This window comes from Scleropages formosus, chromosome 5, assembly GCF_900964775.1.
Source record: "Scleropages formosus chromosome 5, fSclFor1.1, whole genome shotgun sequence".
Taxonomy (NCBI): domain Eukaryota; kingdom Metazoa; phylum Chordata; class Actinopteri; order Osteoglossiformes; family Osteoglossidae; genus Scleropages; species Scleropages formosus.
The window spans coordinates 24,386,884-24,404,708 of NC_041810.1; the positions used below are offsets into that span (position 1 = coordinate 24,386,884).

The 17,825-nt window shown below is 52.8% G+C and overlaps 1 protein-coding gene across 2 annotated transcripts in view; it reads right to left on the minus strand.

Annotated features, from left to right (window-relative positions):
- Positions 1-14,778, minus strand: part of LOC108942356 (leucine zipper protein 2-like) — a 43,490-nt gene extending 28,712 nt beyond the window's left edge. Inside the window, exon 1 of one of the 2 annotated variants that reach the window (XM_018765668.2) lies at positions 14,671-14,778. In XM_018765668.2, coding sequence (XP_018621184.1) covers positions 14,671-14,708 — 38 coding nt within the window. In that variant the 5' untranslated portion in view covers positions 14,709-14,778. Of the gene's footprint in view, positions 1-14,367 lie in introns of both variants that reach the window. The other variant, XM_029251919.1, reaches the window with a different exon arrangement.
- Between the last annotated feature and the right edge of the window lie 3,047 nt (positions 14,779-17,825).

The following is a 17,825-nucleotide window of genomic DNA, read 5'->3' on the forward strand; positions in this document are numbered from 1 at the left end:
GATAAGGCCAAGGTCTGGAGTGCACTACGGGCGGAAGGAGACAGGAAATACAGTGCAGACGCTGCCATGGCAATGCTGCGTACAGGCTGGCGGCATTGCTCCAGGCGCGGCATCCATCTGCTCCCAAGACACACCCCGGGGGACAGATATTCTCTAGCCTTGGTGAGCAGCGACCCTACTAGGTTCTTCATACCTCCTAGTCAACGGTCACTGCAGTCCTGGGACAAAGACATTTCCGCGCAGCTCACGCAGCAGCAATAACGCTGCCGAGACGGAAGATGTGCAACAGATGGGATGGCGCCCACACAGCTCCTTCAAAGAGGGTCTCCAGCGTCCACTCGGCCACTACTGACGTGTGAGAGGCGCACTGGAGAAAAGGCCCAGTACAGGTGGCTATAGTGCCACCATGCTGCACTTCACAAAGACGACCCCTGATCTACTGGCGGAGGGGTTAGCCCTAGCCCTAACCCTTAACTCCTGAGCAGAAAGCAGCTTGGGGCCGGCAGAGACGGCAGGGAAAAGACGGGCGACTAGCCCCCCACGAGACCCTCCAGATCCGCACCAGAGCTGCACCGGTTCGATCGTGCACCGAGTCGAACACTGGGCGAGAGCTCCAGCGCAGAGAAGCAGTCAATAAAACTGGCCAAGAAAAGAATGTGTGAACACCTCGTACATCTTGCTCCGTCCCAAGCATCATCACCCCGCAGGTGGCGTGTCTCCATCACACTGCTGCTTTAATGGCGGTGACACTCGTTCACAAGGGCACTTCCTCTGTCAGATTAGCCCGCTCCAGGTGAGTCAAACTAATTAGGGGCACTTTTCAATTAGCTGCCTCCTGACCAAACTCACTGGAAGCAGGCGATGGAACGAGGTGCAGCCGCCACAGGCAGGACAGCAGCGAGACGGGGGGCTAATGAGAGCACTGCAGGCATCAGGCTCACCCCAGGGAGACACGAGCACCACAAGAGGTGCCGGCACATGCTCACAAACGTGCCGAAAGAAACGGCCGCAGGAGCACCAAGTCACTGCAGTGGGAGCAGCCAAGCCACTGCCGACATGTCCTTCCTCACATCAGCAGTCCCGAGGGACAGGGACGCTTTTCTGAAACGTCACGCAGTTAAGCAGCGATACAGTAAAGTTGCTTCTGAACACAGGAAGTCCTGCTGTCTGCAAAATGCTCTGCCTTAAAGCCCTGCCTCGTACCGCAGTACTTTGCAATTGCGAGCAGGTCGGCACCGGAGAGGCCAGCCCAGCGAAGACGCGGCACCAATCGGCAGCACAGAAACGAGGCTGGTGTGGCGTCTGCCCGTCCCTCACTCACAGTGAGGCGCAGCCGCCGCTAGCACTAGCAAACGCAAGACAGAGCGCAGACACAGCACCCACCATGTCCCAGGACAGTGACCTCAAATGGTGTCTCCTGTGGGGAAGAGACTAACTAGCAGCGGAGGAGCACTGTCACCCGACTGGCTCATTGTAAAGACAATGCAGACACACACAGCACGTACAACAGAGGGGTCCTCCTCCATCGAGCAAGAGCCCCGAGAGCACAGGGTTGCTGGACAGTTCTAGCAAAACAGTCAGCCGTCTGTCATCTCCTCACTGCCCAGCTGGGGAGCAGCTTTCACAGGACACGGGTACGAGACAGACCCATGACCAAGTGGCAGCTAGCAGGGAGTGCATCACACACAGCAGGGGCTTCTGGGAAACGGGCTGCTCCACCACAAGCTGCTGTGGCTGTGCCACCATTATTAACTACACAACACATCTCTTAAGCTTCTTCCCACGGCGGGAATTCGGGCACAGCGATGGAGCCGGGCAGATGGGGCCAGGCAGATGGGGCGCGAAATTCACTACGGAGATAAGGCTTGCTGTGCCATCTGCAGGAAAGACGTGCTGCACGATAACTCCTCCCACCTGCACAAAAGTGCGTTACATGACATCACACCGCGTTGGTCAGCAACCCAAACACACGGTGCCCAGGGAGGGCCGAGGGGGATTGCGCTTCATCCCCGTACACCTTCACATATGCCTTGGCGCGACAGAGATGGATTGTGGGTAACTGTTCTCTCCAGGGTGGAGTCACGAGTGCATTCAACAGTCTAACGTGTGGCCCAAAGGTCTCCAGGAGTCCAGGTTTGAGACGCCCTCCTCAGTCACCTCATCTTCCATAATGATGACGCGGAATCTCCCCATCTCCGCACCGCATTGATTCCCATTTCAGATGGTGTTGCGTCCAAACAGAGGAGGCAGGAGTGACTGACTTGAGCCCCGCTGAGAACACACGTGGAACCGACGGCAAGTGCCGTGCCCTCCTGTGTCATGTAGTAGCAGGACCACGCTGACAAGCTGTCAATCAAACGCACCCTTGCATCCCTTGTAGAACAGAGAGCCGAGTGCCCGCAGGGACGACTGGGCCTGGAAGCGAACACCCTAACTGCTTATTTGCCCTTTCTCTCATCTTCAGTCTAGAGCCTCAGCAATGCCATCAAATACAGCCCTTTATGGAATCTGCAGTTTTCTTCAACACACATTTTAATATGGTAATTTTTTTCAGATATGCTATCTGCTCCACTGCGTTCCCTTGAAGGGAGCAACCACACACTCCATGTCCCACAGCCCTGGGGACCCAGTGGACCCTTTGTGTCTTTCAGCACTGCGCTCAGATCATTGTGGCAGGACACATCCAAATGTTGCGCACATTGCCACTGCCCTTACGACTAGCACTCTAAATGCAGCAATGCTGTACATGTCCCTCTGAAACACCATAAATGCCAAATATTTACACCGGTGGCAGTACAGGTCTGAGCATGGACACAGACACACACGGACACACACCAGGCACACAGACACCACCAGGCCACCACCCACAGCCAGAGACCCCCGGTGCACAAGGAGGGCACTGCTGTAGGGATCTGGACTGGTGGAGCGGAGACATATGGTGTCTCGCGGGTATCGGATCACACACGTGGTGTCACAGCGAGGCCACAACAGGATGCTCAGGGAATAAGCTGAAGGGCAAGTCCTGCAGTGCGAAGGAGTGTCCGAGGTGAGCGTGAACTCACCACACAAACACACCACGGGCATCGGCGAGCAAACCAGCCCGATAATGATGCTTTGATACAGCTTAAATCCATGCCCAGCATGTAGAAGAGGCCAAGCGTGAAAGTCAGAACCCATGAACCTGTTGTCCTTCTCCGCTCCCTGCGTGCGCTGAAAGACCCGTCAGAGACCCATCGGCAGAGTGTGATAGACAGGTGCCTGGCAAGTGGGTGATTGGTGCTGCTGTGTGGGATCTCTGAGAGTGAGAAGGCGAGCAGCCGGCCAGGGGCAGGTGCATACGTGCTCTCGTGCGTATGACAGAGAAAGACCGTCAGGAATACAGGCTTCCAGCAGCCGGCTAGCGCTCCACACACTTGCAGGACGAAGCTGCTGAAGCGGAATGGACTCCAGGTGTCAGCCTCAATCAGGTCAGGTCCCGGTCGAGACGGGAGCCTCGGAGCGTGGCTGTACCGGGCGGGGAGAAGGGTTCTAAAAGAGCGGCACAACAATTTCAGCACGTCGCCATCACGCTTAGCAGCCAGGAAACGCCATACCACCGGCCCGTACTGGGTGAGGTGCACACGTACCCTAGTCAGAGTAAAACAGCATCATCACACACGACAGAAGATGAATAAGGGGCGAAGAAACAAGTGCCAGGGCTCCACTCTTCTGCACGAGATGGGCTGGAGAGGCAAATATCAGCTCTGTCAGCAACTGCATCACTTCCTGCGTGCGAAAGTGTCCCAGTGACAGGAAAAGTCTGTATTTATGTACACTGAGCAGCCAGTTCAGCTGTGAAAGGTGCAGTGAAAGATGGTCTGTGAGACTCAGCCACGTGTTATCCATTTCTCTCATTACTCACTCACTTGGACCTAAACCCACAGCAATGGCACACTGTTGTGGGCCTCTACTTTCTACGGAAAAAGCCAGCAAGGCCGAGCGCTCATCCCAACAGCAGTTTTGCATGTCGCTCAATGGGAAAAGAGCTTGAGGCTCGACGAAACGAAGACCCGAGAGACCACTTCAAGACGGAGCCTCCGACGAATGTACAGCTTTCTGGAACGTGCTGTGACGTGATGCCGGCAGACAGCTGTTCACTGAAATACAAAGACACACACTTTCCCTCTGTCATGGGTCAATATTATCAATGGCTCTCGCAGGAGTCTCCGTCACATCAATTACAGCAGCTCCATGCAGAGACGTGGACCCACGGAGTGGATTACCTCGAATTGGTGTAACAGGATTTCCTCCCCGCACAGGCGAGGCGTGACTGTCACTCACTCGTGGCTATTCAGCCCGCTGTCACTCTCACAGCCTGTTGTGCGCTACAAATGAGTGGGTGGGGCTTGCAGAGAACAGACTGCGACCGTCACGGTAACACAACGTAACCTGTACCTCAGTTCTAAAGGGAGTTGGTCAGGTAGTTCTCAGAGGATTCGCCAAGCACGGCAGACCTGGAGGGAGTGCTTGGGCATGCTGGGAAATCTGTCATTTCAGCGCATCGAAAGTCCCAGTTCCAAATGCGCTCAAGCTCGGCATGCTGGTACTCCAGCATGGTGGAAACCTGGTTTGGGGGGGGGGACCTTTCCCTTCTCCCCAACAGGAGACACTTATGTCTGGGCTTTGTGTGCATGGCCAAGGCCTCCTGTGAGAACAAGGGTGTGTACTGCTGGGCCTCTCTTCTGCTGAGTGTGTGGAGTGCGCTGAACCTACAGCAGACCAGGCAAACCACACACATGCGCTCAGTCCTAAACCCCACTGGCTGTTCCATGCCATGGGATTGAAGCAAGATACGCACTGCGGTTCACAGACATAGGACTATAAATGCATTCTGACAGCACGACTCGCTGCAGCACTACGGCGGTCAGGACGCCTTTTTGCGGGAAGTGTATTTCACAGCAAACCCTGTGAGCAGCACGAGTATGGGGACTTGGTGCAAGCAGAGTACTCCAGTGACTCTGGAGAAGGGCGCTAAATGACTGCTTCTGGCTAAACACAAAATTTATAAAGAGCTTTTGCAACAGCAATATGAATACAGTATTATAAAACACATACAAACGTCCCTTGATGCTAAACAACCCAAAGAAAATTATCTAGTCTATCCATGAAGCGCCATTATGATTAAAAAAGTATTTGCTAACAAAAGAAGACAAACAGCAGGACTTGAATGACTTTGGTTTGAATCCCACATGCTGCGGCAATATTTTCCCTGAACCACTTCTCAGCTGTAGAGAGCTAGAAACTTGTTAGCAGGTTAACAGCGCGAGTCGCTTTGAAAAGGAGAATGGGCAGAAGGAACACATTTGTTCCGAGCTCCACGGGGGTCATGTTGCACGTCTCGCTGTCGCCTCTCTGACCTTCTCTGCATGCATTGGGCTTCAAGCTCTTCCATCTTCTGTCTGAGAGCAGTCAAACAGCCAATAGCAGCGGCATGTTCTTAATATTAATGTACAAAAGAGGGTGTGTCCACATGGCAAAGGTCTGTCTACTGCTATTCTACAGGGAGTAAAAGAAAGGGAAAAACCTAATCATTTGCTGCCAGTCTTTTCAATTTACATTTACAGCTCATCTGTCCTTTAAGAATTTACCAAGAAAGCAGACAAATAACGTTTGTCACCAGACCGCAGAACACATTTTCTCGCTTCGTCCTATGATTGCGACTCCTTACATGCCGAACAGTTCAATTCTGCGACTGAAATGAAGAAGCAGGGTCAAATTTCTCTGAAAGTCTTCAAATGTGGTCAGCTGCAGCAACAAAGAAGCTGGGACAGTACATTTGCGTTGGACTGTGCTCATCTGGGACCAGTGGTGCACTTCTGGGGGAAGCACCCAAGAACTTCCACGGAAAAATGTCAATATGTCCCGTCAAGCTTAATTTAACGACTATGTGAAATGTCCTGGGCCCTGAAATAAAAGTCAGTGAAGGCTTTGCTCAGAAAAGGATCATCAATAGACGTGACAGTTTACCAAATTCAGGCCAACACATAATCATTATAGATGCAGTGATGCAAGAGCCAACGTGTCACCAGTTAGTTGTGTTTATTCAAAGGGGTTTGAAAGCAGTGCTATCAAAGTGGTGTTCTACACTGAGTGTGTGAGGTCGAGAGCAGACACTAAAAATGTCTTGACTCGGCATAACAGGTTTTGAAGGACACCGATTTGGTTGTGAACAGGAGCAATTGCACGGTGCCACTCAATGACACACTCATACAGGGGCCATCGCTGGCTGATAGTCTTTTCCTCACAGCCACTATAAAACCTGCGATCTTTTCACCTCTGCATTGTCCTGACAGATGTCCTTGAATTTTAGTCCAAAGGACACACATTTATATGCAGTGTTTTGATATGCCTACAAGAAGAATCAATAATTAATTTTCTGCACAAAGAGGTTCATGGTGCCTGTACATCTCCATGGGTGTCTGAAAAAGTCCACTTCTAACAAAGGTAGCTGTCCTTGGTGTGTTAGTGATGCACCGTGGGCGGAGTTTGTTAGTGATGGCCAATCGCACCAGCACCACAGGCGGAGTATGTTAGGGGGTACAAAGTGTATTTAGGGGACGCCAAATGTAGGGCCATGTGTGGAGCACTAGCTTGTTATTTATTTAGCTGAGACTTTTCGCCAAAGCTACTAATGGTGTTAACCTATTAACAATCCTCTATTTTCATTATTAATGCTCTATCAATTCTACATAAATACCTTGATCTACTCCAAGAGGTGGGACTCAAAGCTGGCTCCTTTGCAATGACAGCGCCACCTGCTGCCGACTAGAGACCCCACCATGAGCCGTCACCCAGTGAAGAAGACAGACAAAGCAATGAGAGCGGCACACAACAACAGAGGTGTTGCTGGTGTGAAGACCTCAGCAGCTGGACAATCAGTCTAGAAGACAGATAAGAACACCAGGAAGAGGAACAGAGGAGGACAGGCATAGCCTGGAGGGAGGGGGGCTGCTCACTTGGCAAAACAGGCACAAACCTGTGGGTTGAAAACATGAAATGAAATGAAAACAGCAAAGACAAAGAGCGATGCAGAAGTGAGAGAGTAGGGGGCGGCGTGGGAGAAGTACATGATGCTCTGCCCCTTCCCCACTGACACACTGCTCTTCGGTCGCAGTCACCACACGTTGGGAAGGACACAGGCGCTACGAGACTGGTCGGAGAAGGGCACATCCCTGAGCCGAAAGATGTCAATCGAGGGCAGACCAACAGCTGGGTCTCTTCTGCCCCAGCAGGAGGTTTAAGGGCACATTTAGCTGAAAGAGGCAAAATCCTACAGAGCATTGCTAACATAGACCACAGCGCATACAAGAGGTCAGGGAAATGACCCAAAAATTTCACTGCAACATCAGAGCATCCTCCTTCAAAAATGAGCCAGCAAAACATGTGTGTTGGGCTGCCAAGATGTGTTGTTGAGGCCAGAACTCTGAGATCATGCAAATTCGAGTTCCGTGTGTTCACACGTTCACCCTCGCCCCCACCTCCCAGGACATGGGAACAGGAGACCGCGTTCTCCCGCTGTAAGCAACCTTCATCCGATCTACGGCATGGAGCCCTCCCTCCCTGACCAGGATAAAGCCTGCCAGGAGATGAGAGCACCGTGGAGCAACACGTGGCAAAAACAATCATATCAAGTTTATGGAAGTGAGCTTCTCCAAATGACTACCTTTCAAGGCAAGTAAATAAATCATTGCACCTTTAACATCTTCCACCTGAGTACTTCACTGTTTCCCTGCATGTTTGGAAGGTGAAAACCACAGCTGAGATCGTGGCTGACCCTAATTCATTACAGCTCACCTAGAACGCCCTCCTTCATACCCTCAGTCACACCTTGCACAGAGGAAAGGCTGGTGAGGACAGCAGGAAGCTCCAACTCCAAGGGCACATTTGCTCCAGCAAAGGGAACCACAGGGCTGCAGACTTACTATGGTTGACCGAGGCTCTCCGAGAACCCATGAGAAATGAATGCCATCCGTCTCGCTTTCACGGTCTTCTCTCGCCATTTTAGCGTCCGGTTTTCCAATGCTAATACACCCACTCACTACCAATAGCACTTGTGCTTAGGCAGGGTCACAAAAGACTTCCAGAACCTTTCCAAGAAACACGGGCATGAGGCAGGGTACATCAGAGAAATCTCACGCACAACCACTCTTACAGTTCTGACCTCGATGCGACCCATCTGCCCCGTACAATGGGGACAACGTGAGTGTTTATCTGCAGTCTGTAATGCTGTCCTGTAAACTGTTACAAGTTACACTAAAAAAAACAACAAAAGTAAAAGCCTCTGTTTTTACCACCGTGGAAAATAAGCATCACCGCATCACCCGCACAGTCCTGACATGTGGAAATCTGTTCTGCGGTTAAAGTACATCTGAATGAAGGAGACCAGACATCCAGGTTAGTAGACACACTGGCTGAGATTCTTCCCTCCACACTGAGCTTGACTGATTTCTCAGCTTCACTGCACAGAGAACAATGGATACAGACAATCATTTACAGCAAAGAAACGGCAAAACCATTATGTGCAGCGCAATACATTCGATCAAAGGGGCTTTGGAAGTCCTTGAGGGCGACATTGACAAACCCGCTTCGCTCTTCAGGCCAAATCGGACCGGAGAGAAGGACCTGAAAGAAGCATCTCTCATCTTGGTTCGTTTACCTTTCTGCTGAGGGTCACAGAGAAAATGTTCAACTTGCATATCGCTGTAGAAACGTCGTGTGATTCATCACCGTGTCGAGTGTATCAAGTCACGCGGCTGCCCCCCCCACCCCTCCTCGGGCTAACAAAAGTCTAATGGTCTCTAGTACAAATATGAAAGAAAACTGGACAAACTCCAAAACAGCGTGCGTGTGAATGTAAAAAATGCGTGCGACTCGTATCTGGCAGCTGGTTCCACTAAAATTATGAAATAAGTACAGTAAGACGCAGGAGACCACAGAACTCATATTTCCTCCCTCTTTACTGCATCTGTCATTTTCTTTATTGCTAATTGCTTGTAATTTAAGCTCTGGAATTAGCCTATTGTCTCTTAGTGGAGAGACACATAATATACATAATATACGCCATGGAGAGAGAACAAAGCCTGGAGGAGTTGTGCGGAGCACACTACCCAGGCTGCACCACATTAACCTCTCAGCACACACTGTAAATCTTCAACAGAAGAACGGCAACGGCCACAGCCTCATTTCTGGGGTCCCCGAGAGCTGGTGCTGTCTCGCACGTCCGTCAAAGGGCTCTTCGGTAAACACACATGTCCATTACACAGCTTAGAGGCACCGCATTCACACAGGTGGATATTTGCCTGCGTTTCTGTTTTTGCAAGTGTGTTTGTGTGCCTTCATATGCTGCCGATCCCCCAAGAGCGAAACAAACACGCCCTGCCAAGACAACGGGGCCGGTCGTCTGTCAGCGCAGAGGGAGCAGCTGCCTCCGCCCCATGGGGTCCCGGCAAAGACGGAAGGTGTGGGCGGAGCCGTGGGGACAGTCTCTCAGGTAGTGGACACCTGCCTCTCTGCACTGAGCCCAAAGCCAGCAACACACTCCCCAGGTGGCCTGGAGAACAGGATCTGTGTTTACACCCGTCTGCAGGTACTCCGAACCATGACTTCTGGGAAACGCATGTGAATTTGTACTGGACGCCGACATCGGCTCCAGCTTCGAGACATCCACAGGAGTCAAGACAAAGTGACGTGAATACGGTGCGTGATTAAGGGTGTCTCTCCTATTAGCCTTTCTTGGTCATTTTAGTAACTAGCCTCCAAAGCTGCATAACAATCCTTAGAGAAACCTGAGATGACACAACCTGTCACATAGAGTCATTCTGCTCATAATTATTCAAGCACAGTCAGTAACTTGTGAGCACTAAAAAGCACGGGACATTAATGTGCAAATCGGTGAAAGTGGATGTGGCATCAAATCAGTTTTTTGGCACCGCGTGTCCAAAAGAGTTCCCTCGTCCAGTGTCGGAGGCGTTGAACGATTCCTCTGGAGTGACAGTACCGTTCTGCCCCGAGTCCAGGTTTTCCTCCAGTTGTGTTCGGGTCTCCGTCGCTGCACCAGCGTCTCTCAAACGACTTTCTGTAGCTCTGCTGGCCACACATTCCGGAGCGCATAAGTCTGCCCAGGGACATCCGTCAGGTGCGACACACACAACGCTGAGATAAGGGCTGACAAAGGGACGGTAGCCGATTAGAGCCGCTTCATCAGAGAAAAGGACCAGAGGCAACCGGGGGACGGCATCCTGGCACCCATGTGGGGGGAGTCACACACAGAAGCATCTTCATTTCACTCATTGTAGAGAGACACTTGAAACGTGAATCCCGTTATTAACAAGCGATAACACCGCTTCCCTTTTCTCGCACTTATCTACACGGAAATTACAGGCAGCCTCCTTTACCACACACTGTGTCCTGTGCAAAGTGAGACATTCGGTAAGACAACAGTCCAGAGCATCCTACCACTCTTAAGTAATTACTACTTTAAAAAAGGCACACTGATTAATTGGCAACACATGGTAATTCTCAGCTGATTGATTTGTGTCTGACTGACAGCAGCCAACATGGCCACTGCAAGCAACCCTGGGAGAATTTACTGATTTTAATAGAGATGGAGAGGGTTATACAGTGACACGTTTTTGGTTCCATTTTCCTCTGGCAAAAACACGTTTAATTATATTCTGTTTAATGTCAGCTATTTAATAACTGTTCTAATATCTGGTGCTGTAATGCAATCTCCTGTCATCGCAGTCATGCGAATTGGTGCCGAAAGGGTTGAATGACAATTTACACCAGCATTCCCAGGCACCACAACACCCTCCTGTCTCCAGGAGACCGCGGTGCATATCACGCAAACCGAGGAGATGGCAACGGCCCGGCATTCGAACGCACGGTTTCGATGGCACTGACCTGTCAGAGTAGCTCGCATCTAACTGTCCCGTCTCTCTCTATGTGTCCGCATGGCAGCGGGGTGCAAAACTGGGAAGAGCCCCTCCTAGCGCCCTGCGTCCCATTGCCGTTCCGGGAACATTGTTGACGCTGTCTTCAGCACGGATAGCTCATATTCACTTCATCGTGGGAACCGGCAGAAATAATGCAAATTAGTAAGTGAGCCCCGGATAGTGTGCTCTGCTGCGCTTTCAAGTTTAAATGATATTTATTGTGCCGCTGCAATATTCATCACCAGAGTTTTCGGAGGCCGCAAACCACGCCCCTCGTCCGTGTAACACTTTGCGAGCGAAGCTTCGGGGCCTTTCCGTTTCCACTGGGGACTAATTATTAGCTATGGAGTTGGAGGAAATGAAAAAATTAATGAAAGGAAAAACATTTGAAGAGGAGATGAGGCCTGCAGAAGTAGAAACAAGAAACCAATGTGCTGAAAGGCCTTGGAAGACGGATGGGGCGAAGCACAGCCTTTCCCAAAACCGTTCTTAGTCTAGAATTTCTAGCAAACTCAGAGCTTTTCTGAGCTGCGCAAGCGCTTGCATGCAGCTGCTCCCTGTTCCACCTACGAATCCGCCTCCGTTTCCTGCTTCCTGCGAGCATCCTGCTCACCGGAGCACAGAAACAGGAGGAGACCTCATGCCTCCCCTCCCATTTGCCCTTTGAACTTTAAACTGTAATGACTGTAGTGTTTAGAATTGAACAGGAAATAATTGTGCTCTTTCATTGACATTTATCTGTACACTAGCATTATACGACAATGACATGAAACAGTCTGGTATGACAAGACAGAGAATGTCTCTCGCACGCACGCGCACGCACGCGCACGCACGCGCACGCACGCAAAGTCACATTCAAACAATGCATGCAAGCCCAAAACGGGCCCAAACAGCTACCGACAGACAACCGCAAACACAAAACTTTCAGCCATGGTCAGGATCACTCCGATCACCTGCGGTGTCACTGTAAGCATAACTGAGCAAGAAAGAGCAAATGTTCTTCGTAAGGTGGGGAAAATCCGAAAACTCACACGGGAGAAGGGCAATTAAACACTCGGACAAGGGCTGGAGGCCCTCTTGCTCCCCACCTGGTGCACCCGCAGAAAGGATACACTGAGACACAGCATCTTGCCGCATCCATACACCTTTCCAGTGCCCTGACAAGAGCACAGGTATCAGCCATACTGTAATTGAAGCAATGAGCTCCGGCTCGGGAGGCATAAGAACACGCCCTCCCCCCGCCCCCCTCCCCACAACCAGTGAGCTGTGGCTCTGAAAGAAGAACAAAACCAGAGTACATTGTTAATGTGAGCAAACTCATACATGGGCAAAAATAGCACAGGCTGCCCTTCCTCACTTTAACAGTCTCTGTAGGGTGTGAGTATCTGCGTGTCCCCTCCCACCTGCAGGAGAGAAGAAAAATTTGCACTATTTAAAGGTCAGGCTCTGGGAAAGTGCAAGGGAGGTGAATAAATAAAATAAATAAATGCAGTCCTACAGCACCTATAGCCTGAAGAAGAGCAATTATGAAGAGAAAATAAGATTACCATTATGGCTGCAGAAGCATAAATCACGAGACCATTAGGGCCAATTGCGGTCCCGTACAGCGGTAAACACGCAGGCCTCGGACAGCGTAGGGCACAAGTACCCTGGGAAACACGTCTCCTCTTTAATGAGCTCTGCAACAGCGAACCCTTTTCGCCGCGTTACTCCGTGCAACACAAGGGTCCGGCGGCGCTCGAACTCCCCAGACAGACGGCACCGGCAACGCCGGTACCGTGCGGAGATGGCGCCACGGCAAGGGACGGGAAACACGGACTGACAACGCATGCCGACCGCCGCTTCCGGCGTCAAAGAGCGTCCGCGCCGCTCGGCCGCGTCAAAGTTCACCAGGAGGCCGCAGGAAGAGCACGAGGGCTTGAAGGTGCACAAAGGTCACCGAGCGCGGGACACGCTGCACGCCACGACAAGCGCGGCTTCCTCCCACCTCCCTTGTGCAGGTGTTGGATGCGAGTGCCACACGTGTGCGCGAGGTACAGAGAAGGACGTGGTAAAGACGGTTGCGGAACACGGTACTCCCGCGGAAACACCTGGGAGGACGGCCTCATTTGGGTCATACAGGCGCACAGTCTGACAAGAGGTATGTGTCACCTGGGTGCCGCCTTCGTTCTGTTATTCAGCAAACGTGTGTGTATAATACATCTCGTCTATATATCCAAACATGTACATGCGCACGACCTCGTATGTGTAAAAGCAGAGTTTGCCGTCATGCAACTGGTCTAACTCGTGCTCCTTTCACTCGGTTTCCTTACCGTTTTACCACGTTTTTCCAGTGGTTTTTTTTTCCCCCCACGTTTTCTGCCTCAGCACAAAGTGCTTCCATTCGGCACACACTGTGAACGTCTCGCGCGGCGCAGCTCCGACGCGCCGTGGCGCGTGCCCTCCAGCGGGACACTCGCGCGCCCGACGGCGCTGCACAAGGGCGCTGTCTCCGCGAGAGCTCGTCTCGCGCTCGCACCTGCCGCGCGACACTTTTCCGGGGAACCGCAAGAGAGCCGCCCGCGAGACTGGAATGCGGCGGGACTGCCAAGGGTGAACGTACGAGTCGCGCGCCCGTGTCCGAGAGAGCCCGCTCGGTGGGTGGCGAGGGGGCGGTGCACCGATTCGGTTCTGGAGCTACCAGCTGTTTCCTCCTTCCCTCCGTTATTGTTATTACCGTCCTTGTTGTTTCCGCGACCGGCACAGCCCTTCCTTCCTCGAAAGCGCGCTCCTCGGCGGGACCCCGAGTGTCGACGGGCCGCTTCGTGGCTCCGCTCTCTCTCTGCCGCTGTTCTTACTGCTGTCATTCTCATTATATTACTACTAGTCGGCTATCATCGTCATCGGCGTTATTGCTTTGTCGTCTTTATTGTTTGTTGTGCCGCGCGCAGCCCGCGAACCCCCCCCCCCCATACCCCACATTCCGGCGAGAACGGCGGGCACGTTCACGCTGCCCTCGCGCAGCGGGCGACCCGGGATCCCAGTGCCGTTCAACGGTCAGCAGTAGTAGTGAAGCGGCTGAACCGCCAAGCTGGCCCAAGGTCCCCGTGAGGGAGCCGAACGGGAGACCGCCAGAGTGGGACCGAACAGGACCGAACAGAACCGCACAGAAGTTCTCCGTGCAGACGGAGCGGAGCGTCACACGACCCACCGACCGACCGAGCGACCCGGGGAACAACCGCTCAGTGACCCACCGACGGACCGCCTGTGGCGGGGGGAACGGAGCGGAGCGGAGCGGCTACCCTGGCAGGGTGCTCCTTCCGCGCTCCCGCAGCCACAGTTCCTGCTGCCGTCGTGCCTGCGGACGCGTCGGGCGCAGAACCTGCGTCTCCGTATCGTTCCTTCCTTCGCTCACCTGGAGTGGAGGCTCCGGCTGGGAAAGAGCAGCAGTAGCAGCAGCAGCAACAGCAGGTACACCGCGCTCCCCGGTTTCATAGCGTCGTCTCGCGCACTCCTCTTGCCCGCTCGCGCTCTCTCTCTTTCTCTCTCTCTCTCTCTCGCTCGCTCGTTCGCTTTCTCTCCCCCGACAGTCTCGAGCTGACTCACTGGCGCGCGCGCACTCTCACGCTCGCGGACAGCAGGAAGGAGGATGCAGCACTGGGGCTCCGTGCAGCAGCTTTTAAACACACCGAGGGAAGACACACACACACTCACTCACTCACTCACTGTGCCGAGGGCCCCGCCCGAGGAGCACATGATGAACACAATGATGAGCGGGATCTGGTCGGTCTTCTCCCAGTAGCAGCGCGCGCGTGTGTGTGTGTGTGTGTGTGTGTGTGTTTGTCGCGTTCGTCCACGCACGGGTGACGTTCGGATCCCACGCCTTGGACGGGGGAGGCATTCGACGTGCCCCCCACCTTGTCACGTGCAGTTCCAGCGCAGCGAAGCGCCCAGCAACCTGGAGCACGAGGTCACGGGGTGGGCGGGGCTCCTCCTTATGTCCCTCTTAATTAGGACACGCCCACTGTCACACGCAGGACACTCCCTTGGAGGCTCAGGGTACACTGTGTGAATGGCAGTTTTACCCTGGCTTTACTCTGACCTGTGGCGGCGTTGACAGCGGATCTGCGGGACACGCCTGATGCTGCACTTCTGACATGACCTCCACGCTTCTGGAGGTCTTGCCTTTGTCAGCAGGGGTCACCCGCAGTCAGCAGGGCTCGTCAGCGAGGGTCTCACGCAGACGTCAGTCAGGGGGACACACTGGTGTCGCTGAGGGACCGGGAACCCTGACCACGGTAACTGCGCAGTGTTGAGAAACGCTGTGTGTCACACGGACTTGGTCATTATGCTTTGTAGCTCCACAACGATAAACCCGCATGGGCGCCATGTAAAACGTGCACGCTTTGGGTTTCTCGTGAAAGTGAACATCTTGGCTGTTGTTTTGTCAGGAAGTGACACCCCTTTGCGGAGCGACCAGAACACTGCTCACGGCTACTTCAGAGTTCCTAGAAAGTCGACCGTACGCCGTTCCTTGCGCTGCCGCTCCATGTAACCTGCACGCGGGTCCTGGTCCTGCTGTCCCGGCGGTGCGCACACTGGCGAGGAAGGCACCGCCCTGCTGCCATGAGCTCAGCCGTCCAGAGGTTACCTTCATCCACCGCTTTGCAGCCAGTGCTGTCACTGGGCCTCGCAGAAGGGTATTTGCTCAAGTCCCTTTGGGTAGCAGCACTGGCCGAGCCTTAACGTGGTAATGACAACGAAAAGGATGCTCCACGCACCTGCCGCAGCACAGTGCGAGGCGTAACGCCCCCTGTTGGCATATCTGAGAGTGTCGTCTCCACACCGCTGCGTGTCTCGAGGCCCCTTGCGGTGTTGAGGAGGCGGACACCAGGCCGCTCCGCGATTGATCACATCCCGTTCCGCAGCCTCAGCATCCGCCGCTGCTCCTTCCCACAGTCACACTCCCCCACTCCCCACCCCCACGCGCCCAAACGGGGTGTCACCTCTTCCCACTAAGATATTAACGAGAGTCACATAAAACTGGGCAGTGTGACGTCATCACAGCGAACAGCACACGGCCACCTGGCCAGGTCTCCTCACGGCACAGTTTCTGTGTGTGTGTGTGTGTGTTTCATTTAAATGGACACACCTGGCACCGTGGAACGTGCAGTTCTGCGGAAGAGGCGCCACCTCACCAGTCGTCTTCACCTGTGGGCAGTGACCCCAGTGACACGCGGCATGCAGGAGGTGATGCTCTCAAGCACCGCTCTTTCAAGTGCGTCGCTAAATAAATGCCCCGACTGTGAGAAGTGGAAGTAAGACTTTCATTACTTTGTATGCAAGCGGTACTTTTTAAGTATCAAAGCACAGAGATTATTTCAAAAACTGACTATAAAAATACGATTTCATACAGAAGATGGAAAAGTACACGAAGTACACAAAGAGTTCTTTGGCAAAACCCTAAAGTGAAATACATTTATTTGATGGTTTTGTCCAAAGAAACGTGCAGTTATTTCCCTTTTTATACAGCCGAGTCATTTTACTGGAGCAGTTTAGGGTAAGTACCTTGTTCAAGCATACTGCAGGTGGGATTTGAACCCGTGACCTTTGGGTCCAAAGGCAGCAGCTGCATCCACGTGGCACTGAAGTGTCCGAAGGGGGAATAGGAAGTTGTCCAAGAATGTCCAAGAAAGGCGTATCGCAGATAGTTGTATCTCTATGGACGCAGGTTCTGCTCCGAGTCACATTTCGGTCTCTTTCTCCTTGTCCTCCAGCGCCAACGGTGGCGGCACTGCGTTGACGGGGCCAGTGTGATATAATACAGCACTAAGTGAGTTAAACAACAAAACTGTGCATAAATAAACAGTGGGAATGTTTTTATAACTGCTCTAATTGCAATAAGCTCCACCACTTACCCTAAAAATACAGCACTATTAATCTCTGGCTGAGCTCAGCGGCAACAGGATCAATTAATATGGAGCAAATACATAATTATATTGTGAAAGTGGTAATCTACACAATTTAAGTCTGGTCAAAACAAGATGTTAATATTCCTTAAATATGATGAATATTTAATATGGAGATGAGTGTTTTTCCTACAGAGATGCTGTGCTGGCAGTGTGCTTGCGTTGGGTGTCGGTCTGCTGACACCGGAGCGCTCGGTACGACTGCTGCTGACCGAGCCCGGCGCTCATCTCCCCCTCCCCCTCCCTCGGGGGGCCAGAGGAGCTGAGGAATGTTCATTTCACTCTGTCCAGAGGTGCAGCGCTTTCCTTCGTTATTTACCGGCGTGAAGCCGTGTGGGCCGCGAGAGCTGTGTGCGCAGAGGGCAAAGTGCACGTTGGCAGCGACGCGACGGTCCTTTGCGTTCCGTCTCTGTTCACTGCGAGCTCCACTCTGCTCTTCGTTGAGTTCATACCTCAAGTCGCTCTCAGAAAACACATCGATTCTGACGCTATTTTCTTACTAGACGCTCAATTAACGTCTGTCTTCTTCCTCGAGCCGGTGGCTCCAGCAGCACTAAGAGATGCAAGGGCAGCTGCTCATCGCCTCTTGTGGAGCGAAAGGATTTGGGCATTTTGCTGAACTTTTCTCACAGAAATGTTATTCCTGTGGACTACCGACACATGGCAGAGACACTCGAGCGGCGGTCCGGCGTGCGTGTGGCTGCCCAACGCAGGAGCGCAGAGAATTCCTGCGGGTTCGACGGTAGGACGGGACTCCAAAGAGCGGCCGGCGTCACACCCTTCGAGATGATGACGCGAGGCAAGACGTCCAGTCGCGAGAACTGCTTGTCTGAATAAATAGAGATGGTCCGACTTCTGACGGTTGTGAAGTCGTTAACCGTTTCCTGAAAAATCCACGCACCTC